Below are 26,992 nucleotides of genomic sequence, written 5' to 3'. Positions count from 1 at the left end.
ACCAGAACATAGTTTGAGGCCAAAGCTAGCCATTTTAATCTTTGCTAGCCATTTTAATCTCACGATGCGCGATATCTGCATCCAAAGTTTTGCTTGGAAGAGAACGAAGTTCCTGAGTGCTAATACAACTTAATCTAATTTAACATCTGTTTTAGTGGTATGGCATTTACACAAATATTACTTCAGAGGACACTTCAAGGTGGTAAAAGCTTAATAAGAAGGCTCCAGAGGGAGTGGCTGCTGGAAAGGAAAAAATGACGCCCAGTTGTGCAACCACTTCTAAAGAACCAACATGAACACAGCATCCTTGGCTACCACACAGGATACACTCAAATCAATATGCCAATCGATTATTCTGTATTCTAACATATTGCTTGAAATAAGTAGAATCTTAGATATTTGTAGACTATATTTTATGTTACAGGAGCTGTAGAAAGACAGACCATAGGGGCCAAACTCATACTGACGTGTTCTTTGGTACAAAGTAATTTGAATTTTGAGTTTTTAGATTTTATATGGAGGTTTGTATAGATTTAACCTTTGTATTTGTTCATGTTATGCCATGGAAACAGTGCTTTAATTTAAAATAATGTTACAATTTACATAGTGAAGTGTCATGTTTTTCTTAGTAACATAATCCAAGTTTGTGTTTATTGCATGGACAAGGGAATGAACAGTTGAAAAGGATATGGTAAGAGCCTGTTAACACCACAGAAACAAACACTGCTTCCTTTTACAGTACAGTTTCATCTTACTTACTGAGTAAATAGCCATGTGTTACCTGGTATCACTGTGGAACATATATTACAAGTTCATGATAAGGGTAACGTTGACAAAGTAATATTCGGTTACAAAGGATATGGTAAGAGCCTGGTAACACCATGGAAACAAACACAGCTTCCTTTTATAGTACAGTTTTAGCTTACTTAATGAGTAAATAGTCCAAACATGCACAAGAACCTACCCAGTATCCAAGAAGACTAAATGTAAGAAGATTTACCTTGATAGTAGAGAAAAACTCTTCCCGTGGAGGTTGTTACCAGCCAAGTAAGTGAGTATGGCCATCATCGATAAATGTGTCTGAAAAGGTGTTTTATTGGAAAGTACTGTCTTATATTCTAATTCATTATATGGCAATGTCAGTACGAGCGTTCTGATTGGCTAATGGGTAGTCATGCCAGCCGTGTATTGACCTAATCGCCAGTCAGAGGTCTGATCATAGAATTAATATAACTAGAGTAAGCTACTTTTGTCTTCCAAGATGGCGTCCCCATTCATTTCTATGAAAAGTGCTGAGTGGCGCAGTGAGGCAAGCGAGAGCGCGAGACGGGGCGCGGCCATATTTCCACTTCCGTGTCTTCCGTTCTAGCTTTAAACAGTGGCTCTTTTTTCCCTAGCTCCGAGACCTCGGGCACGCTTGCAACTAGCTGTACACGTCATACTTTGCGACAACCAGTCGCGAGCATAGATTTATATGGTTCCGAGCGTGTGAGCTAAGGCAGAATCTATGGGCAGAAAGTCCGATAAGAATCAAAGACATGATGCAAACTTAACGGAAATGTATTCTGTCACTGTATAGTAGGCCTATTCCTTCTACTTGTTTTTTTAGAAATAGGCTATAGGGCTAAATATAGGGCTATTCTAGATGGAACTCATCAGATATTTTGCTTTTTTTCTTCGTGATATGAGTATGATTTCCAATGCATTGTATCGGATGAAATAAACTGTTAACATGAACAGCTCCGTCGTTGTTCTCGCCAGGCAAAGAAAGCTTAATAGTTATTTAGGTAACCGAAATCTTCCATAATGCAGACTTACCATAGCTTACTGTCAACTTTATATTCAAACGAAATGCCACGAAATTCACACTGCCTTCAATTTATCATCGGTGTAGAAATGTGGCCTGTGTTTTATATGTTCAACCTAGAAAACCAAACGTCTATTAATGGATATAACGTGATCTAACAAGACATGTCAATAATGTAATAAATAAAAGCTCGAGAAGTGTGTCTAAAATATACTTTATTGAACATTTGCCTTTGAAAGGGCCATATTCATAGAACCATATAGGCTACAAGACGTTACCATCAGATGTAAGTGGGGGTGAAACATAATCACTGAGGACCTTCATTGTCCCACAACAGCAGTCTGGCACGATCAAAAAAAGAATAATGGGTGTGTTTAACAAAAGCTTCTGAAGGCAAGACTAATATTATTTAAATATATATCATTTCCTATTGTGGTTAACAGTTACAGTATTAATCTACGTCTTTGCTCCCGATAGACAGGTCAACAATCTATGCTTGCGCTTAACATAATATCTTTGCCGTCACGAAAGTTTTTACGAAAAATCCAATCCGTTTTAAAATAACGGGAATAAACTATATTAACAACATTTGATTTATGTGTGACAACGATATGCTAAACTTGCCACAACAAGGCAGGCAACTCAAGCCATTTCTCCCTATGCTCATTCAATTTAAGTCTATGGCTCAATCAGCTCAATGTAAATCGGCTTTCGGCTAATGTGCACTTTGGTGCTCGTGCCCTGTTAGTATCCGCCAGCACATTTGCAGGCAACTTTTATTGACTTAAGCAAATAAATGGGGTGCTAGTTTACCCATTTCGGATTGGTCTCAAACTTAACAAAAATCGGGAAAAATGATTCTATGAAAAAGCTAGTAGGCCTAGTATGAGCCAGGTTCGAGAATCGAACAAAAATTATTGGGGGAGATAGTTTTGTAAATGTTGACTGGAGTTAATAGAATAAAAACGACCGGAAGAGTCGGAAACCTAACCGTAATGCAATACCACCTACATCCACCGGGGCCGTTGCTTCAAGCCGAGGGGCGAGGGGTGGGGGCTTGGGTCTGATACGTAAGGGATAATGCCCGACGAGGTGTCCAATATCATCTGATAACGGACGATGCGGAGGCGTGAACCGTCCAACGCGCAGCGCTTCCGCGGAGTCCCTTATCAGATGATATTGGACACCTCGGAGGGCATTATCCCGCTTATACCATGGTCACTTGCCAACGATTTTTTTTTACAAACATTAATTTATGTTTTAAGGCGTTTTGCAATGGAAATCTAACGTTTTTCAACATTGGCCAACTCTGATATTTATAGTCCGCTCAGCTCATAGAACCAACACTGGCTTTCCTTTGGTTGAGCTATTAGCCCAAAAGCTAACGTTATGCTAGCAGGATTCAAAGCCAATAACATTGTGTACGGTTGACAAACAGTAAATATAATTTTACAGTATGTTTGACAATAAGATTTGCTAGCTAACCAGCCATGTCACTGTCCCAAAATCAAGATTTTCACGAACAATATCGGCCATACACTAACGCTACTGAAGTATGGCCGCAGCCTGTGGAGGGAGTTGAATAGCAAATGGATGTGAGATGATCGCATGAAAGTTGACATTTTCTCTAAACAGTGATTATAATTTGACAGTATGTTTAACAACAAGACTAGCCAGCTATCGAGCCATGTCATTGTCCCCAAATAAAATCAAGATTTTTAAGAAGAAAATAATCGGCCATGTGTAGAGTTGCTGCTAGCCGCAGACTGTCTGAAGTAGATTGACTAGCGAGGTGAATAGCGAATGGGATGTGAGATGAGCGGTTACGTGACACTGACACACTACATTCAGAAAATATTTTTTTTTCAAATAGGTTAAAATAAATATTGAAGTCACTCATTGTTGTAGATACAAGTTAGCTTGTTAAAGTCTTTCACTTATTGTAAATGGAGGCTTTGACTACGTCACTGTTGTTATGGTTACATATTTAAGATATTTTGTACAGGCTCCTGTAGCCAGCGGAATAATTTAGAACGGTGAAAAGACAAATTTTCTGTCTTTTTCTTACTTATACCATGGTCTGGGTGAATACTCAATTCTGATTGGCTGCAGGGGTGTACATTATAGGGTGATAACGGACACCCACTGCGTCATTGCAGAAAAACTGTCTTTTCACCGTTCTAAATTATTCCGCTGGCTACAGGAGCCTGTACAAAATATCTTAAATATGTAACCATAACAACAGTGACATAGTCAAAGCCTCCATTTACAATAAGTGAAAGACTTTAACAAGCTAACTTGTATCTACAACAATGAGTGACTTCAATATTTATTTTAACCTATTTGAAAAAAAAATATTTTCTGAATGTAGTGTGTCAGTGTCACGTAACCGCTCATCTCACATCCCATTCGCTATTCACCTCGCTAGTCAATCTACTTCAGACAGTCTGCGGCTAGCAGCAACTCTACACATGGCCGATTATTTTCTTCTTAAAAATCTTGATTTTATTTGGGGACAATGACATGGCTCGATAGCTGGCTAGTCTTGTTGTTAAACATACTGTCAAATTATAATCACTGTTTAGAGAAAATGTCAACTTTCATGCGATCATCTCACATCCATTTGCTATTCAACTCCCTCCACAGGCTGCGGCCATACTTCAGTAGCGTTAGTGTATGGCCGATATTGTTCGTGAAAATCTTGATTTTGGGACAGTGACATGGCTGGTTAGCTAGCAAATCTTATTGTCAAACATACTGTAAAATTATATTTACTGTTTGTCAACCGTACACAATGTTATTGCCTTTGAATCCTGCTAGTATAACGTTAGCGTTTGGGCTAATAGCTCAGCCAAGGGAAAGCCGGTGTTGGTTCTATGAGCTGAGCGGACTAGAAATATCAGAGTTGGCTAAAGTTGAAAAACGTTAGATTTCTATTGCAAAACGCCTTAAAACACATTAATGTTTGTAAAAAAAAATTTGGGCAAGTGACCATGGTATAAGCGGGATAATGCCCTCCGAGGTGTCCAATATCATCTGATAATGGACGATGCGGAGGCGTGAACCGCTGCGCGTCGGGCATTATCTCTTACTTATTGCCCTCCTCTGACGTCATGTGCGGTCTGATACGGATACTAGACAAAGACTAGACTAGTAGCCTACTGTCAGGCGATACTGAAGACTTCAACAGCAATGAAGAAATTGTTAAATTTCTAAAAGCGTCGTTATTTGTGTTGGAATTAAAGCCCTTTTAGCAGAACCGTATTGTCCGCTTTCTATCAAAAGTAATTGGTTGCTAGGCATCAACTGAAACACACCTTGAGAAGATGTGAGAGCTAGCTACAATTAGGTTACCATTTATTTTTCATTTAACGCTACAAAATGAAAATAGCTAAAAATGCCATATAATAAACAACGGTTCACTACCTACTAACCTCGACCGTTCGGTCATGCCTGGAAATATCAAACTGAGGCTGGAACGATACGGCAAAGCCGAGGTTTGATATTTCCCGGCATGACCTCATTCTCGGTTAGTAAGTAGTTAATATTTAAAGTTTCCAGGTAAATGCTAAGTTTTTTTTTCTGTCTTTACCTAATTATTACTAGTGAAAATTACCCAGTAATAACCAGCAAGTTCGTATTTAGTTAATGGGTAAATACTTCGAATCATCTCTGTATTTACCACCTTGGTACCAATTGGTAATACCCAATAACACACAAAACATACCCTTTATTTTCTACGTAAAGACCTAGTACTTAAGGGGTAAATACTTAGAATTTTCGCTGTATTTACCACTTTGGTAAAAATCGGTAATACCCAATAATACACTAAACATAGCCTACCCTTTATTTTCTATGTAAATAGTTAGTAGGCCTACTTAAGCACTGTATAAGGAAGGGTTACCTTTATTTTTTAGTGTATCTCTGTCTATGCTCTCAGCGTCTATTGCTCGTCCACACTCAATATCGTCTGTATCCTCTGTATCTCTCCACTTTCTCGCTCGCTCTCAAACACGTACATACTCTCTCGCTCTGACACACACATTCTATCACACACACACCTCATTTTTGTCTTTCTCACACTCACCTGCACATCATTTATGTCTTTCTCACACATGCACACACACACATAAAGCAGGCAAAAGACACACTTCTGGACACAGTTTGGAGAGTGGTCGTCCCAACGGGTCTGGCACAGCTCAACCTCATGCCACAATATACCCTGACCCTGCTGCTCAGCCTGGTTGTGTCTCTCCTCCACAGTCTCCCTGCCTTGCCCGGGAAAGAGCCTTCGGCTCTCTACAAAGTGATGAGTTGAGATGATATCCATCTTAGCATTGCATGCCCTAGCTGCTTGTAGCTCCCCTGCTAAGACTGGGTATCGGCTGCACCGAGCTTCCTGCTCTGAGACCTGTCACCCAGTGAGATGAGCCTCAGTGAGGTTGACTGTAGAACAGTAGTTGTGTTGTCAATTTTCATGGGAGCGGGATTCACAAAGAGCTATCCATGGTGCTGAAATGTTTGGAGCCAGAAGGCAGTGGTGCTGTGTGATGTGTGCGTTACCTCAAATACCTTTTATTGAACAGTTTGTCTATGTCGCAACAATTAAATCACGTGAGACATTCTCTCTCCCTTCTCATCCCAGCCTTAACCATATCCTAATATGTCCATTACGATTCAAAAGTAACTTCTTATATGGCTTCTTGTTAGAAAAGCGTATACTTAGTATACGGCACTGCAATGGATTTTGCACAATTGTCTGATTGTGAGCTAAAGAATGGAGCCCTACCTTGTAACCTTAGAATTCTGATGACATAGACATTTTAATATGCCCAAATGTCTCTTAAGTTAACAGGAGTATCTGATAATTAGATTACCGGTTCATAGGTAAATATTAGCTTTAGATCAAGGAAAGTCCTTCTGAATTTAAATAGGGGTATTACTCTGGATCTGGTCCAATTCTCTTGGCATTAAATGGTGGCCTTGGCAGGTAACGTCTATGTGGTCTTGTCAATAAACTAATGGTCTATTCCACAATTCTATTACGCCTGTCCGGATGTCCTGCTGAGGTGATCCTGAAGAAAGTAACACTCAATTTCATATTTCTCTTTCTTCCTCTCTCCTCTCACTACTTTGCTCCCACATCCTGTAAGTGGAGTTGATCCTATTTGCCCCAAAACAATTCGCCTTTTCTCTCAATAACATGTTTTCGTTCTGGTCGCGTGTCACAGAGCATCACATTGGACCCAATTTTCACTTCTGTGTGATTCAAATGCATGACAGTACTTCCACTTTAAGCAGAGTCCCTAAGGTAAGGACCTTACTGCAGGCGAAAGGTGGATTTAGTTTGTGGATCATTTCACCTTGGCTCATGCTTCTTCTCATTGCAGAGCCAGCTACTTCATACTGTACAGTATGATTTTTAGTTTGTTTGATTTTACCGCTGTCTGAACCTCTTACACTGGAATATGTTGATCATTGTCTATATTTACAGTCTTTTTATACTGTATGTTTATTGATCGAGTCCTGATACATGCTGCCCATGCACTCTCTATGCCCTATGTGTCTGCTAGTCCTCTTGGCTCTGCTTTGACTGTATGCCTGTGTCAGCTCATGTATTCCCCCAACATGTAAAACACACACATACCCTTACTCGGCTGACTGCTAATCCCTAGCCCCGCCTCCATTCATCTCTCATGCAAAGCCTCCCTGTGGTTATGAAATCAGTCATTCATCCTTTATGAAGACAAGAGATTCCTCTTGGTCCAGCATGTGAATTAAACATCCCCCTGACAACACTGTGACAACGTCCCCTCTGTGATGATGTCACATGGCTGGAAATGGATGAGGCTCTATACGGAGCCAGCTTTTTAGATTTCCCTAAAGACGGACCCCCTCACTGAATGATCCATCGAGACTACAGGATGTATTCCTGCCTGTCTGTCACTCTACAGATCATTAGGATACAGTGTGTTTTGATGCGTATGGTAAATACAGCCGCGCACACTGTGCAGTCACAGTGACTGAATAATGCATGCCAACTGTATTCATTCTTCATTTAAACATTTACAGTTTGTAACTTTTATGTACATGGCCTTGTTTCCGTTCTGCAGAACACATACAATATTCCACTATTTCCTTCCCTCTCGCACTCAGAGTGGGAAAGATTGTGTTTCATTAGAGCTTGTTGGATGAGGAACAGGGTGATGGGAGACTGTTGAATTTTTCATCCATGCTAATACGTTCGTACCTAATCTAGAATTACTGAGGTTCCTTTAACATGTCTTTAAAATGTTCTTTATTTAATATTATTAGTAAGCGACTGCCATCTTCAGGTGGAATCATGCTATTACAAGCAACCCTTTCATTACAAAATCAAGACAAGAATGGGCATCACATTTAACACATCTATCAAAAGTTTTACTTATTACATACAGTAACAGAGCACACAATCATTTACCAATTCCTTAACAATGAATTGGTATTTCAATCCATGCAGCAAACTGTCAGTATTAGGAAGTCTACATTAATGAACTAATGTGTTCACAGATGAGTGTCTGGTTCATTATTATGATCATATGATTAATTATTGATGTGCAATTTATGTATATATGGTACACATGCTAGCCCCCAAAAAACACTTGAGAGGGGGGGGGGGGGGGGGGCGAGAGAGACTGAAATGGTTAGTGTTCAATTCCAAGTCATTGCAGAAATGTGGGGCTCACAATTCAATCTTTCAAAAAAGGCTCACATAACAAATATCCTCCACTAGTAAAAATGTCGTCTGTCAACTAATGGTTACAGCTTTTCGTTGGCAAACATGTTTTAATCTCTCTATTAAAAACTTGGTGAACCACTGCTGGCCTTCATCAACATTTTCAGAAACTACCGATTATCTTGTGTTGATATTGTGTATTGATTTGGTTTATTCTTAAAGAAAAAAAAGTGTTCAACAGCTCAAAGTACAAGAAAAAGGTTTCTATTAGAGGGTAAACACTTGGATAATTGTTTAAAAAAATGGTCCGAACCCGTCTCGTTTTTAGAGAAATCTCAGCAGCAGAAGGTGCCATTTCTTTCCTTGACGACATGGTGTGGTTTCAGGCTGAACTTTTGTACCAGGCTTTTGTCAAGGAGACCACTGCACACAGACAGATCCTCCTCAGAGAACGGTAGCTGCAGCACCAGAGCCTGTTCACACTCAGTCAGAAGCTCAGACTTGGTTCTACTGTTGCAGGGAGAAGCTCTCACTAAGCCATCCCACTTACAGCTGACCTGCAATAGAGACTCACTGTTTTCTAGATCTTCTGGAAGTCCACGGGGAGGGCTAGGGTTGTCGGACTCACTAATATAGTTCAAGGCAGTGACACTGTTGCAAGGAACATACTGTGGCTGACTCACTATTTTAGGCTTCAAGGAGGTGACAGTGTTCCTTAGAATCTCCATGGGGACAAAGTTGCTCTGGGTGAACTGGCTAAACGACACACTCTCCATCTCATCAGAGACTCTCTGGACAACCTTCAGGCTCCACAGGTCCCCAGCACCCACACTCTCGCTGGTGGAGGAGGCATCGCTTGGGTCCATAATGGTGCAGCTCTCTCCACCCACCTCAGCCTCATCCTCCTCCTCTAGGGAGCCTGTCTCCCAGGCGCAGTCTATCAAGGGGGATCTTGAGCTCCGGCCGGGGGACTCGAACACCACCCCCCTGGGTGTGGTTCGGCTGTGCCGGCGGGGTTGGTTGGGGAAAGCAGTCACAGCTAACGGGACCTTGGATTGGGCTGCCATGTAGTTCTGGACAGACTCTGGGATCAAGACCGCATGACGCTTCCTGCGGGGCAGCAGGGCGGAGAAGGATGGGACGCAGCTGCCCACGATGGGAACCAGGGAGGTGGGCTGCAATGCCGACACAAAGTCCTCCAGCTCCTGGTAGGAGGAGTGGTCTGAGTAGGGCACCACGTGGACGTCAGGGTGGAAGGAGACCAGGGGCCTGCTGGTGGGCAGGATGGCCAGGGTTGGGTAATCCTGGTTCCACAGGAGCAAGTTGGCTGAGCGGATCTGCGACTGGTCCACGGCTCGGATCCGGCCGGCTCCCGGCTCAGTGGTGAAGACATCGGGCAGCTCTAGGACTTTCAGGGTTTCCAGTCTCTCTGGGCTCACCTCCACCCAGGTCTTGAATTCTAAAGCCAGTTCCACCAGTAGGCACTCCTTACCAAGGGTATACATGCCTGCAGGGAACACAAAAGTCACAGAAATCATCAGTTGTCTGTGTGTAGCTGCTACTGGCAACACGAAACACAATGATTTATTTGTTAGTTGCAACTCTGCAGTGCTTATGAAGAGAGTCAACATAGATGAGGCCCTCACCGATGACCACATTGTGACCGGGATGACTGCGAATGATCTCCTTGATCTGCTGGGTAGCTCGTTGTCTGGAAGGCAAGGTGCGCGTGGGGTCGCAATTGGTGTTGTCCAGGTACAGGACATCTATAGTGGTGTTGGTCCTTAGGCATTGCTCACGAAGCATGGACGGAGTGTATCTGAAGTCACCTGGAATTTGTGAAGTTTATTTCTTTAAGATGGAAGTTCATTTGAATATGTTTCACATTCATTTATTATCTGTAAACAAATTTAAAAAAACATGCCAGTGTAGAGGATGGTGCCAAAGTAGCCTTGGAAGAGAAACATGACAGCCCCAGGGCAGTGGTTGGCATCCAACAGGGTGACCGTCAGCTTCTCCTTGCCAATATCATCCAGTGGGAGTAAGTATGGCTCATCCAACTCCAGAGGGTGAATCCATTCCTCTTTCACCTGGAGAGAGGATATACCATTGATAACAAAGTAGCCAGGAGACCAAAGGATTATGATTTTGGTACATTACATTTGGAAAATGTGTCTGCCCTGCTGTATCATGACGATACTTGTTCTTACTTGTAGTTTAAGTTTCAGCAATGTGGCTGAAACTGGAGAGCAGTATATGGGTCGGTTGCTCCAGGTGGACGTCAGACAGGCAGTGTGGTCACTGTGCATGTGGGAGAGGAAGAAAAGGCGTACGTGCGAACACTTGCGCACTTGCCAGAAGTCCACGGCCAATGGCGTGTGGGGAATGAGTTTCCCGTTCATTTTCAGAGCTCTAGTTTTCAAAAACAACAGCAGGAGAGTAAGAAACAAGCTAGTGAAACAATAGAAATAGTAAATAATGCTTTCCATCTTTACTACCATACATTAACAATGAAAACAATTAAAACATACGAAACGGGGCTTACTGTCGCAGATAGCTCCCTGCATAGCCTGAAACATACACATGTTTGTACTGTATTATTAGCCGATAGTGCTAGCTAGCTAGTATTGTATTTGTGCAACCAAACGGTTATTGGGATTGGGAAGCTTAAGATACTTAACAATTAGCACAAAAGCATGATGCACTATAACGTTTTGAGTTGTACTCACCTGTGTAGTCATTTCATAGCTAGTGCTAGTTAGCTGAATTGGCTGAGCGATAGCTAGCTAGCTACCTTACTGCTGAGACTCCTGATTCGTAATTTCAACCGTCATGACATTACATCCCGTTTGTTCTCGATGTAAATTATAATGCACAAGCTAGATATCAATCCATATGTCATTGCAATGCCAGTAAAGGGAGCACTTTTGGCTCTTTAGAACTGTAAACAGGGTTCGAGGTTTTCATGTCGCTGCTTTTTCAAAGCCAGCCACTGCCCCGCCCAGATCAGCTGCGCCCCGCTCTTTTTTGACTTCATGGGCGTAGGGTTAAGGTGCCAGTATGCTACTCCGACTCCGTTACGGATGGGCGGGCCGCCGGATAGGACGGATTAATTAGCATTTCTATTGCCTTTATGGTTCTCCGAAGGCTGGGGGTGCTGAAAACAATTCACCGCCAGAACAGTAGGTGGAGAAGCGGTTTTTTGTCGAAAACACGTTGCTTTGTTGCGTCTTTGTAAGTTAGAAATCGTCGTTGTTTATCTTCCACGTCTCATCACACGTGTGACACTCTTACCAGCTGTCACTAGTCAGACGATGAGTGCAGCAGGTGCAGTCACATAATATTATGCGAACGTACCCTATGTGCATTTTCAGCCAAGGTCCTCGGGCATTCAACCCAAGTTGGTATCGCTCTCGAACTTGGTTAGAGTAGGCCTACTCAGCCAAGCTAGCATGTTTCTGCTTCCCTTCTCGACAATTTGGATCCAGAAATGATGAGGACATCACCTTCATTAGACAAGGTTTTACCAATTGGAAAACGGCAATGTTTATTTTACATAAAGCTCAAAAAGCTATTCTGCGTTCAAATGAAGGGCAGAAAAAGTTTTGCTCTTGCGCTATGCGCGCTTGCATTTTGTCACCAAACACTGAGAAACATTTGCAAATTTATCCTCCAAGAAAAACAGCAGATTGTCCAAGAATTAAAAGGCAGACTTCAATTGCAGCATAATAGGCCCTATGTTTACAAAAGCTACAACAAAAACACAATGTTTTTACATCGTTACTGACGTTACATCGTAGTTACAACTGGCCCTTTGACGGCAACCATAATGCTGATGTGGCCCTCGGTGAAAATGAGTTTGACACCCCTGCGATATAGACAAGGCTCTGGTTTTGTGAATTAATTTCTCCACCACCAAGTGTATAATCTAATGTGAAAAAATGATAAACAAAAAGGCTGATATAATTGGAAACAAAAAGATCCATACAAACTGTCTACTGTCAAAACTACAATGTACTACTCTAGGTCACTAAACTGTGGCAGTCAGTGCACAGACAACAAACTCACGTTTCTGAATTCGCTAGAGTAGAGCATATACTAGCTCACAATAAACTTTCTCTCCAAGAGGTTCTCATCACAGACGTCTTTCAAAAGACGACCTTAGAGAAAACGCCTTTCTGTCGAAGTCGGAAATGATGTCGTTTGAAAATGATGTCGTAGCGGACCAATCACGGCCAAGGGGTATCCGTCGCGTACAGCACGGCACGACGGATCGACAGGAATTTAAACGGTGCACGGGAAAGGTCTCCGATATGGAGTTAGATTAGTTTCATAATTCAAACAAACAAACGCAACACGATTCAAACAAACTTAACACGATCCAAACAAACGTAACACGATTCATACAAACATAACACGATTCAAACAAACAAACGTAACACGATTCAAACAAACGTAACACGATTTACAAATGTATTTTGTGATTCTTAAATGTAACGCGATTCACAAATAAATGACCCTATTACATTCGTTTGCAACCTGACAAACACAAGTTACAAATCCCTGCATTCGTTGGTGTGAATCCCTGCATTCGTTCGTGTGAATCCCTGCATTCGTTCGTATGGATTTTTGGAACTTTCCTGACGCGCTTAGATTCACAAATGCATTTTTTCTAAAAGATATCCTCTGCAGCCTATCAGATGTCTCCAATTTTAGCCAATCACAAATGGACTACAACGACCTTACCCGCCATAGTAACGGACTTGACATCACGAACAATGGCGTCTGGTGGTAGCCGCCCACCAAATGTAAGTGAAATATAGCTTGTTAATCTTATTAAACCGATTATCATACGTGATTGAATATTCTTGAGAATGGCAGGATCCATGTTTAGTCATTTTAAGTGTTTCCTAGGCTAACGTTTAGCAAGCTAGCTAGTCAATGTCTAACTTAACCTGGGCTTGCTAGCTAACATGATGGATACAGTACAGTACTGTACTATTGATGCATTAGTTTGCGGTCAAGCTAGGTGGAGTGTGGCAGGTCAAAATAATAAAATTGTGTGGCAGTAGCTTGGTAGTTAAGCATTGGTAGCTAGAAATTTGTACAGTATAGCAGACATCTGAATGTTGGGATGGCCCATTCAGTTGAATTTAGGATAATATTCTGTCGAATTCTGAAGCACCTTATGTGTGTCTGTGCACTCATGTTTATTTGTTTGTCTGTCTGTCTATCTTTCCCTAGGATTCGCTGAAGTATTTTATTTTGAGAAGATTACATGATCGAGTTGTGCGGATCTTGGAAAGGCAACCTCTGGACCTAGATGGTCTACAGTTTGCTTGCCATCAGGAACATGTTTTGTTGAGCGCTCTAGCTGAAGTAGTAGTTGTACACGAGGACATACTCTCAGCACTCTCAGATCTTATTATTGCTATCCAGCAACAAATGGAAAGTCGGCAGACATTTGTGATTCTGGAATTTGAAAGAAGTTCTGGACGTGGCCGTCCAAGATTTACAATTTCAGAAGATGCACTCACACATCTAGTTGAAATGGCTCTGCCTTTAAATATCATTGCCAAGCTTCTGGGTGTGTCTAGAACAACAGTACACAGGCGGATGAAAGAACTCAATCTATCTTTAAGGGCCTTATACAGTAGTTGCAGTGACAATGAATTGGATAATTTGATCACAGAAATTAAAAACACAATGCCAGATGCTGGTTATCGTGTTGTCCGAGGTGCTCTCCTTGCACAGGGACACAAAATACAATGGGATAGGTTGCATGCGTCCATGCATCGCGTAGATAGTGTTGGTGTGTTCTCCAGGCTGACTGGTCTTGGATGTGTGGTCAGAAGAACATACAATGTTCCTTATCCAAAGTATTTGGTGCACATTGACACCAATCACAAGCTAATCAGGTATAACTGATTCATATCTGTATATCAATTTGTCAGTTTATTAACATGTAAAAAATTGTGTAGTTTGTATTTTGTATAACATCACTGTATGTCATATCATCGATAGACCATAGTAACCAGAACAGTATGAATTTAACATTGTTCTAGAAACCATGAACCCATTTTTCTCTGCTAAGATGCAGATATTGTATCATGAGACCTATGCTGTTGAAAATGTTGTGTATTGTGTTTAAAAGACACTTAACAGTTGTTCATATACTGTTAAAGCTAATACAATTTATTTTAATAAAGGTACAACTTTGTCATCTTTGGGGGAATAGATGGCTACTCAAGGAAGGTAAGAATGCTTACTGTTGAATACCATCTTATACTATGTCTTAATCAAAATAAATGGAATGATCAACACTTTTCAGACGGATGCAACTTCCATTTGGGCATATGTTGTTTTGCTCGGGGCAGTGTAGTACAGAAATCTCTGTTCCTCATGTTGGATAGAAAACTGACCAATCAAAGTACTAACCTACTGTACTATTTGTGAATGTATGTGAGGTTATGTATCTAAAGGTAGCAGACAATAACCGCTCTGACACACACTTGGCCTTTTTCACTGAAGCTGTCAATGAGCATGGTTTCCCTCTGAGGTATTCACATTTCAATTGTCATCCTTAGTATTATTGCAGAGGTCATCATAGAATTTAGATGTTCAGATATTAGTTTAAACGTAACATATCTTTTTAACATCATCGCCAATATGGAGCTATTCTTGTGTTTGTAATATTTGCACTACATAACTTTCAAAACTGTATGAGGCAATTTACATGTTATATTTTCAGAGTGAGAGGAGATCATGGAGGAGAAAACGTGGGAGTTGCTGAACTGATGTATAGAGTTCGTGGAACTGAAACCAACAGCTTCATTGCTGGAAAAAGCGTGCATAACCAACGGTGAGTTAAACCTAATTTTATGAAGAATTATATTGACAAAAAAGATTTCTGTTAACTGACCTCAATGATCCATTGCAAGACACATGGATATTAAGTAATTGTAATGTAAATGCTTTTTTCCAATACAGAATTGAGCGCCTCTGGCGTGATGTGTTCATGAGTGTTACAGGTGTATATTACAACGCCCTGCACACTCTAGAGGATCAATACTTGCTCGATATCAGCAACATCCTGCACATGTTCTGCTGCCACTACGTTTTCCTGCCACGTATCCAGGCCAGCCTGAATGTCTTCCATGAGGCCTGGGATAACCATCCCATTAGGACAGAGCAAAACCTGACACCAAATCAGTTGTGGCAGGTGGGCCAGGCCTTGAATCCCGTTGCAGATCCTCTTCCTGAGGTAAATGGTGATTTGTTAAAACATCTAATTACCATAATGTCTTGTTAGTCATTTATAAATTAAAAACAGACACCCTAAAAGCCAGAACTTTAAACCATAACCATTCATTGATCAGTTTTATACATGGTAGTGGTAATGGTTTCAGCTGGTTTACGTAACATTTGTTGTGCTTATATCTAATATCCATCTTTGTCAGGCTATACTTGTACCAGAAGTCGAATGGGAGGAGAGCGTCTACATCAGTGAGCCACACCCTGGTGTCAATGTCCCTGTGCTGGACAGCCCACTCTCAGATGAAGAAATGGTGCAACTTCAAGACGCCATTGAACCATTACAATACTCTGAAAGTTTTGGAGTGGACATTTATGTCAACACAGTCCAGTTTGTTGAGAATTTACTTGAGGCAAGATAAATATAAAATGAAATAATAATTATAAGAGTGTCTGATAAATGACTGAAATGTAAATAATAATCATAAACATATCTTAATGAAACTGCATAGGTGGCTGTACATAGATAACTATTAAACACCTGCTTGACGATCAGAAAACAGGATGTTTTGTCACCGGGAACTCTTTCTTTATTAGCATAAGACAATTATTTGACAACACAATGTGAAAGACTGAAGTTATGCTACTCAGTGAACGATAAGGATATAACTTCTGCATTATTAGTTTTGTGTAAACATCTAACATTCTTAACATACTTATTTCACTCATGCTGACCTTATTTTGGCATCCATAAAAGATGTCCATAAAAGATGTGAAAACCTACACTAGCCCAAAACCACTATTGGTGCATCGGATACACATCGATAAGTCATCGTGGAACTTGATGTAGGTCCGGTAGTGGCTGGGAAGCTTCAATTTGGAGAAACAGGTGTGTGCTACTGGATAGGTAGAGGTCACAACCTCCACGATGAGGTTGGTAGTCAGCTGTTCCCACCCGACCCAGAACTTCACAAGGTCACGTAACACCTCTGGTGATGCTATGAAGGAGAATATTGAATGTATGTGACATCTCCAATACATTTAATCAAAACGAACATTTTGAGCATAGCAAATTAACCAAAATGTCACATATTTTGCATTGATTTAAAATGTTACTCTAAATTCTGTATAATATTATTATCTGTACAATGTTATCTCTGGCTGCACGATATCTGCTACTTTATCCCTTTATTAGCAGGGAGCAACTGCTTCAAAATCCAATATAGGAAATTAATATTACCTTCCACAATGAATTTTCGTAAAAACTCAGTTATAAGAGTAACTGTCTCAAATGGGACACAGTCTTCCTCATCCTCATCCTGGTCGCTGTCAGATGTCGGTTTTGGCCAGCAAATGTTCTTGATCACAGTCTACAGGGTTAAAACATGTTTTATGTTATTAGTAAAATGATTCATGGCAGTTGCAGTTAATCAGCATGACTTTCTAACAACCAACCTTTATTATAAGGGATAATGTATAGAACGCCGGTCATTATCGGGAAAATAAGCTCCGACAGGGCGAACAGCATCCCGACGCGAAGCGGAAGGACTTATTACACGGCTACTTGCTAAAGAAAATACTACTTTTTACAATGTATTTGTTCCCATTCGTTGTGTTGATCAGCAGAGAAATAGTTCGCCAAAGACATTGAACTTCATAGAAATTAAACATTCTTTAGGCTTCAAATCAGCTGACGTCGCTAATCAACGGAGTACGCTGGGGTTGAAAAGTTACCGGACTACTTGCGGAGTGCTACGAAAGACGTGAATCAGAAGCAAAAAGGCCACTTTCCTTGACAGCGGTCTGTTATTCATAGCAACGGTCTGTTATCAGAAGATATCAGACCGCAGAACGTTGGGAAGCCCCATTCAAGTGAATGGGGCATTCTACAGCGTTAAGAACAGCCCTGTAATACTGATGTTTGACTATTATATTCTACCTTTAATGCTCCGGATCTGTCTTAACTTGCTTATGACTTCAACAACAAAGTTTACCTTTCTAACAATGACATGAAAATGCTACACTATAATGTAGCACTATTTGTGCTTTTAAATGGCAGTCAGGTGGCTGAGCAGTTAAGGAATCAGGATAGTAATCAGAAGGTTGCCAGTTCAATTCCCGGCCGTGCCAAATAACGTTGTGTCCTTGGGCAAGGCACTTCACCCTACTTGCCTCGGGGAAATGTCCCTGTACTTACTGTAAGTGCTCTGGATAAGAGCATCTGCTAAATGACTAAATGTAACTGAAATTACCATGAGCTATGCTGCAGAACAATCATACAATTCAATTGCAGACAGATTGCATTGTGTCATATAAACACAAATCCTTTCTAAACTAACCAAAGCAATGCTTACTTGCGCATCAAGCTCCTCATCTGCCTCCCGTGGGAAAATGATGGGGTGAACATCTGGTCTATCTGACAGAAGCGGCCAGATTCCTGTGTCTTTCAGGCCTTTCCGGATCTGTTTAATGGGTTGCGCAACACGATCAAGTACCTGCAGTGATGAATGACAGAACACAAGGCACAGGTACAAATGTGGCATGTGTTACACTGTCAACCTCCGATACAAATCAGAATGGGTTAGATGGTCATATTTCCATTTTACTTATCCAGTAATCTAAATAATAAAATGATTACTGCTTGTGTGAGCAGTTCTTGAAACAGCCAGTCATGATTGGTAGGTGAAGGAACCGGGAGATCCCAGGACAGGCAAAGATCAGTCACACTGGTGGTTTCTGCTGCAGTCATTTTTGCTTTTGTGAGCTAAAACACATGCATAAAAAAAGAAAAGAATATAATAATTGATGATGCGTGATTTAAAAGCTCATGTGAGAAAAACATGTCGCATTGTGATAAGCATATGACATTGGGACATTTAAGAATTTAGAAATGCTGCTACTCACAAGAGCAATTGTTTCGCGGTGATCTAGATCAGGACAGTCCTGCAGGGTCAGAGCGGATGCTGCAGTGTCCCTGTGTCTACCAGTCAAAAGTTTAACCACAGGAAAACTGAGTCCTGAGAAACCAGGACCACCATGCAGGACAGAGTGGCCAATCATCCGGCCTGCCATCTCAAACAGGTTACTTGCCCTAAGCACAGCAGCTGCGGAGGGAACCCGATGTTCTTTTTCGCCTTCAAAAAGGGTTGTGAGACCAGCAGAGCCTTAAGAGCAAAAATATGTGTTATCCCCAAATGTTTGTATTACATTCTAAAAGAATGTTAAATTAAAGCATTTTCTCTTGTGGTCTCTTCACAAACCTAGATTTATACTGAAACCAGTTTTCAGTTTTTGCATGACCAATGACAAAACATGTCGGTTCACCCCTTCGCCAACAGCTGCATCTCCTTGAAAATAAATTATGACTTCAGATGAAAAACAAGTAACTACGAGATACAATACACAGTTATTAAGAAACAGAATGCAATTTACATGATTAATAAAATAAATATCACACATTTTAGTAATACCTCTCAGATGGCACTTGAATGGAGCAGCCCAGTTAACATTGTTCATTTTATAGAACGAAATCAGCGAACTGTCCTGTTCTTCTGGTTCATCAAACATGTCGAGAGTGAGAGAGAGACGTCGATGTTCGGAGTTTCTGTCCAGTAGTTCTTCTCGGAACAGCTGACATGCTTTCCAAGGATCTTGTTCGTTCATATGTGCTGGCAATAAAATACAGTGTAAAATCAGTTGTTTTAAAAAAACTTCCAAATTGCATTATACTCAGATTATATCATAAGGGTATAAATCACCTGCTGACAGTTGTATAGACAGTCGTTGAACTGAGGGTCCTGGCAATTCTTCTCTCCTTGTAGGGCTGGCTGATTCGCTGTGAGTGATGCCCATTCTTAAGACAGACATAAAAACTTGTTACTTGCAAGAATGAAAAGACAAATCATGACTGAAACGCATCTTAACGTATTACGTCCTGCATATCATTTTCATCTAACAAAGTCCTTCAAAATCACCTTCATATTTATATCCATTATGAATACTACTTTATTACAAAGACGCAGCACGTGCATGCACCGATGCAGTCTAGAGCAGTAACATTGTAAGATATAAAAAAACGAGCATTTAAAGCTTGGATTTAAAGTCAAGTTCGACGTGACTTTTAATCATGCAATTTTTTATCTGAATCTATTAGTCATAAATATCTTACCTATCACCACACGTGCTTGCATGAGATAACAGGATATCAAATGGGTATGGTGTAAGACAAATTGGGCAAACCTGGAAAAAACAACATTCAATGGAATATTTTAATAAATTGTAATAAGAAGAAACCAAAGTGCTTATGTGGAAGGCATTACCTCAAAAGATACTCCCATCCCTTCTCTGGTCCCTGTGGTAGGTTCAACTGGCTGATCAATGACATGGCAATCTTCATCAAGACTAGCCCCAAGTGTATTGCCCTTAAAAAACAAAAGATTTGTAGATTTTCAAACAAACAAAAAATATGCATGTTTAATTGAGTAATAACAGAAGTGTTGCCGTACAAACGTACAGTTATTGTGCCACTGCATTGTCCCACATGCAACGGCAAGAGCTGCAAGGGCATTTCACTACCACAGGTGATGCAGGTTGACTGTGGCATCTTTGAAAACTCAGGTGAGTCATAAGGCAATGGCTCTGTAGATAGGTGCTCTTGTATTGGAACCACATAGATTGTGTTCTTTCCATTGTTTGAAGCTGCTTTTAACACACGTGTGGAGTAGCCTTCAGAGTCTATTGGAATAATTGTGAGCTTGCGACGCCCACTACCACCTGGTAAAAAAAAAAAAAAACATGAACAAAAAGATTTTCATTATTGGAGCTACTAAGTAGCCTTGTACAACCATTTGTACCACCTGTTCTCGTGAGGTCACATTCTGTTTCACGTCACAGACCAGGCTGGACTTGCACACGTTTTGTTTGGTAGTGGCATTGACAATGGGCGTTGAGAAAAGTTATTATGCAGTCTACTGGATCACACTACACAAATCCAAACAATTACACAGATGATGGGTTCTGGAGACAGTCTAATACTTTCAGACTGACCTGTTGAGTGAAACAGAATGTGAGCTTGCGAGATCAGGATGGTTGTACGAGGTGATCTAGCAACAACAGTGATAGAAATGCTACCTGTTCCCTTGGAAAACATCCATCCTCCTTTTAGGGTCTTCAGTTTAGAGTATTCATCCTCTACAAGAGACACAATCTAAAATAATAATAAGTGAATACAAATGGCAAACACTATTCAGTAAGTCCCATTTTTAACAATTAGAATGATTGACTATTTAACATTATTGTATTATTTGTTTACCTCACTGTGCTTCAAGTGGTCTGCTAGACTGAGCATCCTTTTACCAAGGCCAGCATGGGCAAATTCTATCTCTTCAGAGCCCTTTGGTGTATACAGGGTTGGTTCAGAAAGGACAAAAAAATGAAAGGCTGTACTTTTTACAGTGCAGGTGGAAGGGGTTGAGAACCGTCTTTTTCCTCTTGGCTGATCGGTATTAAACATACTTGGGAACTGCCTGATGAGGGAGTGACAAAAAGATGAATGAAGAAAACAGCATTGATTTGCAATAATTGCTGAACTATTTCAATATGTTAATTAGTTGCTTGAGGATCATAATGCCCTGATAGAAACAGACAGGCACAGTCAGATTGTAAAATACATTAGCTATGACTTGGCAATTGCAGTTGGCAAATGCATTTACAACAACACTTTCCCTTTAACAACAATGATGACTCTTCAGGCACTGTTTTTCGAAAACATGATGGCGCTCAATTCGTGTGTAAGGAATTTCTGAAAGCCATGTGGGGGTTCGATAAACTAAGTGCTATCCAAATCGAATACATCTAGCTAACCTTGAATACTGATGCAGTGTTGGGTACTGTCTCCCATATAATGTATAGCATTAATCCTTACCCACATACAGTGTATGTATTACCTTCTCATAGCCTGTCTCACCCTACTGTCAGTATTGGTGGCATTAGGTATGGTAGGGGCCATAGTTACAGCCCCAACTGTGCTCTCTGCTGCTCGGCTCTCTGCCATTGGGGAAATATTCCTAGCTAGGGCTTGCACAAGAACACGTGCTGCAGCCTCCACTTGATTTGACAGTCCCTGCTTTGGAAAACATTGTTTTAATTATCTGTTCACTAAAGTCCCATGTAAGATGTTACCTGGCTTGACCGCAAACTAATGCATCAATCGTACAGTACTGTACTGTATCCATCATGTTAGCTAGCAAGCCCAGGTTAAGTTAGACATTGACTAGCTAGCTTGCTAAACGTTAGCCTAGGAAACACTTAAAATGACTAAACATGGATCCTGCCATTCTCAAGAATATTCAATCACGTATGATAATCGGTTTAATAAGATTAACAAGCTATATTTCACTTACATTTGGTGGGCGGCTACCACCAGACGCCATTGTTCGTGATGTCAAGTCCGTTACTATGGCGGGTAAGGTCGTTGTAGTCCATTTGTGATTGGCTAAAATTGGAGACATCTGATAGGCTGCAGAGGATATCTTTTAGAAAAAATGCATTTGTGAATCTAAGCGCGTCAGGAAAGTTCCAAAAATCCATACGAACGAATGCAGGGATTCACACGAACGAATGCAGGGATTCACACCAACGAATGCAGGGATTTGTAACTTGTGTTTGTCAGGTTGCAAACGAATGTAATAGGGTCATTTATTTGTGAATCGCGTTACATTTAAGAATCACGAAATACATTTGTAAATCGTGTTACGTTTGTTTGAATCGTGTTACGTTTGTTTGTTTGAATCGTGTTATGTTTGTATGAATCGTGTTACGTTTGTTTGGATCGTGTTAAGTTTGTTTGAATCGTGTTGCGTTTGTTTGTTTGAATTATGAAACTAATCTAACTCCATACTCCGACGGCCCCTCAGACGACGGAGAGGGCGTTTTTAGGGCGTTCCAACTATGCTTAGGCCCTTCCCATGTGTCCGTAATCGTATAGTACGGAGTAGCATATAACGGCCTTTAGGGGGGACACACTAGGTAGGCCTACTAGTAGATATTAGGTGCGTTCGACATGGGCTACGGCTGCATGAAACGACCGGCGAGAGTAGCCGCTTGCATTCGGGGAGGAGTTGAAAACGGCTCTGTGAAGTTGGACATTTCAACTTCTCGTGGTTTGCTGCGTTAACGTCAGTCACGGCCGATTAAACGCTGTTTTGCTTAGGCTTTGCTTTATTTATAATTAAACGTAGTCTTTCCGTTAGTGAAGAGGCGGAGTAAACCCCTTTCTTCAATAATTGTTTAATTCAATTAAACTGTTTGGTCCGGATTTGTGCATTGGCGAAACTGAAGTTGTCAGAATAATTACAAAACATGAGTCAAAGTTGTCGTGTGTGAGTCTGGCCAATCATGAAATAGCTGTGTCCTCACTAGAACCCGTGCAGTTGCTCTTGCACCCGATACAGAATGAATCAGTCGATTTAATCGCAGAAAATCACAAACAAATCACCCATTTGAATCAAGTAGGGCACCTCCTGTCCTACCAGTAGTTTAGACGGTTGGAATTACTCGATTTGTCTAATGACATGCCAAGCCGTGTGTGTTAATAATGAGCCACCCTGGACCTTAAACAAGCAGAAGGGCAGGAGATTACAATCGCCCGTTTCATATAGTGATCCCAGTCACGAAAAATAATCTAATATTTCGTGACACGTTCATGAAATTAGCACTTTTTTCGTGAATATTACACGTTTTTTCAAAGCATTTCAATGGAGAGAATATTTCGTGACCTCGGCACGTTTTAATTAGCCTACCCGCAATTCTTTTATGAAAAGTGCTATAGCCTATAAATAAAGTATTACTTACTTACTTACCCAATTCATTTCAATGGAGCAACAATGGTGAAATTGCGTGTTCATTTAAGTTTTTTTTCCAATTTTTAAGCGATAAAAAACGAGTTCATAATATAACTTGCCGTGTTCTTTTTTTAAGAGGTGGCTATAGAATATTTATTCGAATAATACCTAACCTATTAAAGCCTACTACTTAACCACTGATCCGTGCTTTTACGTAGGCCTATCCTTTACCACCTGTATTCAACCGATCTTCCTATTTATAACCAAGAAAGGACTTAAGCAATAACCGAGGAAATATAGAAGCTGTCAATGTAATTCATAATGGAACGAGACCTGGACAACGAGAGCACGCGACCTGGCTGGTTGCCCTATCTACCACGCTATCTACCACGCTATTTTAACTTTCAGTGCGACTTCATCCCTTTCCTGGTAAGGGAGGTGTTGTGATGAAATTACTAGCCATAATTCCTGTTTTTGCAACAAAACATATAAGCCCAACTGTATTGCAAAAGTATTCCTAACATTAAAGATTAGGAGGCATATTGAGGAATAATGTGGTCCCGGTTCTTGGGCCTTTATACCGTATATATCTATCATAGAGTTAAGATATCTATGCTTGGGACACCACCGGATAGAAAATCAGGAAATGACGTACTCGAATTACGAGAGTTCGTGTAACTTCGTGTCTTTATCAGGAAATGACGTCCCGCGCTCTCGCTTGCCTCACTGCGCCACTTAGCACTTTTCATAGAAATTAATGGGGACGCCATCTTGGAAGACAAAAGTAGCTTACTCTAGTTATATTAGGTGCGTTCGACATGACCCGACTTCATGAGGCGCCGCAGCCGGCTGCAGGCTGCTGACTTGAAAAAGTGCATTCTGGTTAGACTTTTTGTCCGACTTGAGACGGCGCCGAGGACACGTCACTGTGACGTCGCCATCAAAGTACCGTGAGATCGATTCGAGAACTGCCGGCTGTGTAGCCGAGCGCATTTTCTCAAGAGCAACTGCACGGGTTCAAGTGACGACACAGCTATTTCATGATTGGCCAGACTCACACACGACAACTTCGCCAACGCTTAAAAAAGTTTAATTGAATAAAAAATGTGTTGAAGAAAAGGTTTTAGTCAGCCTCTTCACTAACGGAAAGACCAAGTTAAATTATAAATAAGGTAAAGTAAGCAAACAGCGCTTGATCGGCCATGACTGACATCAACGCAGCAAACCACGAGAAGCTGGAATATCCGACTTCACAGAGCCGTTTTCAACTCCTCCCCGACTGCAAGCGGCTACTCTCGCCGGTCGTTTCATGCAGCCGCAGTCTATGTCGAACGCACCTGTTAACTCTATGGAGAACTCCCACCAGAGCCTGTTTAAGGAGAGCCTGCCCACTCCCTATTAAGCCCCATTGTACCGAATGTTGTTGCAGTTCCACCCGAGTTCCACTGGGAGTGATCGCGGTCGAGTGCAAAATGAATGGGAGTCTATGGAGCTAAACGGCTAAATTTGTCTCTTTCGCCTGATTGTCGTTGATAAATCTCAGATTTGATTATAGTTTTTGCATGTTCAACATGGATTACAGGTCAAAAGTTGAATGAACGAGTACTTATGTCATTTTGATTTCTTACAGGGTAAGTCGTTGTTGCCCATAACACGCTAGCATTCTGCTAACGAATGTTGATTGGTTAGTGAAGGACTGACTACGACCAGAGATCCCGCTTGATGGCATCCGAAGCAGAACCAGAATGTCAGAGCATTAGCAACATTAGCAACAACATTAGCAAGCCAAACTCTTTCTAGCATGTGTATTGACAGGGAGAGCCTAACCTGTCAGCTGTGTTGTCGATGCCTCGAGAGTAAAGTGGAAGTAACCAGAGCTTGCCGTCAAGCAGTAGCTCTGGTCGTACGATGTTTATGAAGTCAATGCCATTTTCAAAGGCTTTTTAGAACAGAAAGGCGACTTATACAAATTCTAACACCCAGTGGTGTGAATTTTTTTTGTCTCCCCTTTCGATTTCAGAATTCAAATTACCAGACAAAAAATTATATCCTGATAAAAGTGGATTTTGAGGGGTATTGCTCCATAGACCTCCATTCATTCTGCACTCGACCGTTAGCGCCCTCATATGGAACTTGAGTGGAACTGCAACCAGTTCAGAACCCGAAAGTTTCCCGAGAGTGGGAGCAGAGAATGGCTGTTTATCAATCCACGTTTTTTTCCGTTCTTGTGTTCTTGCGAACTCGTTTGACGTCATCGTTTATTGCCCAAGTATGGTTCCAATCCAAAGAACACAAGTCACCAAGAACGCCAAAAATACCCGGAAATGTTCCTGATCCGCCCCTTTTATCGAGGATGCATCGGATGGTGACTTGACCAGAGAGAACGCTTCTGATTTCCCAGAAGTCATTGCAAGATGTCAAGCGAGGCAGACAAACCTCACAACTGTAATTTTTTACTTTTCATATTTCAGCTAAACGGTACGTGTAAATCAGCATCTGAATTAAAATGTGACGAGAAATAAGCAGTTCAGTCGCTAAAAACTTTCTTCTTTTATTGATGAAACGGCTAATTTGTAAATTTGCTCTGATTTGTCGATAACCTAGCTAGTAGCATCTCAGTGCAATACAGACACTAGTTAAAGCAATAAAAAAATGAAAGTCTCACAAACTGAATTCTAATGGCCAAACATCTTCAGAAAAGACCCTTACTATGTATAAACGCCCAGAGAAACATGTTATAACTGTTAAAACATCAAGAAAACCCTTCAGCCAGAAGTTACATGCCAAACCTTGTAAATGCATTGAAAACGCCATTCAGGAGCTGAAAAGCACTTTAAAGCAATAAAAAATGGAAGTCTCACTAACTGAATTCTAATGGCCAAACATCTTCAGAAAACACCTTTACTATGTATGAACGCCCACAGAAACATGTTATAACTGTTAAAACATCAAGTAAACCCTTCAGCCAGAAGTTACATGCCAAACCTTGTAAATGCATTGAAAAGGCCATTCAGGGGCTGAAAAGCACTTTAAAGCAATGAAAAATGAAAGTCTCAAAAACTGAATTCTGTTTGCCTAAATTCTTCAGAAGACACCTGTACCATATATAAACGCCCACAGAAACACGTTATAACTGTTAAAACATCAAGTAAACCCTTCAGCCAGAAGTTACATGCAAACCTTGTAAATGCATTGAAAACGCCATTCAGGAGCTGAAAAGGACTTTAAAGCAATAAAAAAATGAAAGTCTCACAAACTGAATTCTAATGGCCAAACATCTTCAGAAAAGACCCATACTATGTATAAACGCCCACAGAAACATGTTATAACTGTTAAAACATCAAGAAAACCCTTCAGCCAGAAGTTACATGCCAA

At 40.9% G+C, this 26,992-nt stretch overlaps 3 protein-coding genes across 5 annotated transcripts; 1 reads left to right on the top strand and 2 right to left on the bottom strand.

Annotated features, from left to right (window-relative positions):
* Positions 1-8,205: 8,205 nt before the first annotated feature.
* On the bottom strand, positions 8,206-11,661 carry dclre1b (DNA cross-link repair 1B). Of its 2 annotated transcripts, XM_047040223.1 has the most exons (6): positions 11,252-11,661; positions 11,068-11,092; positions 10,733-10,934; positions 10,447-10,612; positions 10,169-10,351; positions 8,206-10,029 (listed from the first exon to the last, which is right to left on the bottom strand). In XM_047040223.1, exons 3-6 carry the CDS (start codon positions 10,922-10,924, stop codon positions 8,858-8,860), a joined length of 1,713 nt encoding a protein of 570 aa, XP_046896179.1. In that variant the 5' UTR covers positions 10,925-10,934; positions 11,068-11,092; positions 11,252-11,661; the 3' UTR covers positions 8,206-8,857. The 2 variants fall into 2 exon arrangements, with proteins under 2 accessions (XP_046896179.1, XP_046896180.1); XM_047040224.1 differs by lacking the exon at positions 11,068-11,092.
* A 28-nt stretch (positions 11,662-11,689) lies between these two features.
* On the top strand, positions 11,690-16,339 carry LOC124480699. Its single transcript, XM_047040257.1, has 6 exons — positions 11,690-11,704; positions 14,732-14,777; positions 14,990-15,081; positions 15,274-15,384; positions 15,513-15,786; positions 15,983-16,339. The coding sequence occupies exons 3-6, from the start codon at positions 14,993-14,995 to the stop codon at positions 16,196-16,198; spliced, it is 690 nt and encodes a 229-aa protein (XP_046896213.1). The 5' UTR covers positions 11,690-11,704; positions 14,732-14,777; positions 14,990-14,992; the 3' UTR covers positions 16,199-16,339.
* A 25-nt stretch (positions 16,340-16,364) lies between these two features.
* LOC124480678 lies at positions 16,365-21,398 on the bottom strand. 2 transcript variants are annotated; one of them, XM_047040220.1, is made up of 13 exons: positions 21,088-21,398; positions 20,907-20,982; positions 20,290-20,549; positions 20,096-20,197; positions 19,945-20,015; positions 19,535-19,629; positions 19,247-19,444; positions 19,037-19,123; positions 18,681-18,940; positions 18,415-18,540; positions 18,131-18,271; positions 17,017-17,146; positions 16,365-16,774 (listed from the first exon to the last, which is right to left on the bottom strand). In XM_047040220.1, exons 1-13 carry the CDS (start codon positions 21,286-21,288, stop codon positions 16,557-16,559), a joined length of 1,965 nt encoding a protein of 654 aa, XP_046896176.1. In that variant the 5' UTR covers positions 21,289-21,398; the 3' UTR covers positions 16,365-16,556. The 2 variants fall into 2 exon arrangements, with proteins under 2 accessions (XP_046896176.1, XP_046896177.1); XM_047040221.1 differs by having other exon boundaries at positions 20,907-20,966.
* Between the last annotated feature and the right edge of the window lie 5,594 nt (positions 21,399-26,992).

The sequence above is a fragment of the Hypomesus transpacificus genome, chromosome 18, assembly GCF_021917145.1.
Source record: "Hypomesus transpacificus isolate Combined female chromosome 18, fHypTra1, whole genome shotgun sequence".
NCBI classification, from domain to species: domain Eukaryota; kingdom Metazoa; phylum Chordata; class Actinopteri; order Osmeriformes; family Osmeridae; genus Hypomesus; species Hypomesus transpacificus.
This window is presented reverse-complemented; position numbering and strand designations above follow the sequence as displayed.

Coding starts and splice junctions, on each gene's coding strand:
- LOC124480678 (XM_047040220.1), bottom strand. CDS start 21,288: ATGTTTAATACCGATCAGCCAAGAGGAAAAAGACGGTTCTCAACCCCT. Junction 20,016..20,095: donor GGATGGGAGTATCTTTTGAG/GTAATGCCTTCC, acceptor TGTTTTTTCCAG/GTTTGCCCAATTTGTCTTAC. Junction 19,630..19,944: donor GCAAGCACGTGTGGTGATAG/GTAAGATATTTA, acceptor GTCTGTCTTAAG/AATGGGCATCACTCACAGCG.
- LOC124480699 (XM_047040257.1), top strand. CDS start 14,993: ATGTATCTAAAGGTAGCAGACAATAACCGCTCTGACACACACTTGGCC. Junction 15,385..15,512: donor AAAAGCGTGCATAACCAACG/GTGAGTTAAACC, acceptor TTTCCAATACAG/AATTGAGCGCCTCTGGCGTG. Junction 15,787..15,982: donor TTGCAGATCCTCTTCCTGAG/GTAAATGGTGAT, acceptor CATCTTTGTCAG/GCTATACTTGTACCAGAAGT.
- dclre1b (XM_047040223.1), bottom strand. CDS start 10,924: ATGAACGGGAAACTCATTCCCCACACGCCATTGGCCGTGGACTTCTGG. Junction 10,613..10,732: donor TGCTGAAACTTAAACTACAA/GTAAGAACAAGT, acceptor TCCTCTCTCCAG/GTGAAAGAGGAATGGATTCA. Junction 10,352..10,446: donor TGGCACCATCCTCTACACTG/GCATGTTTTTTT, acceptor CACAAATTCCAG/GTGACTTCAGATACACTCCG.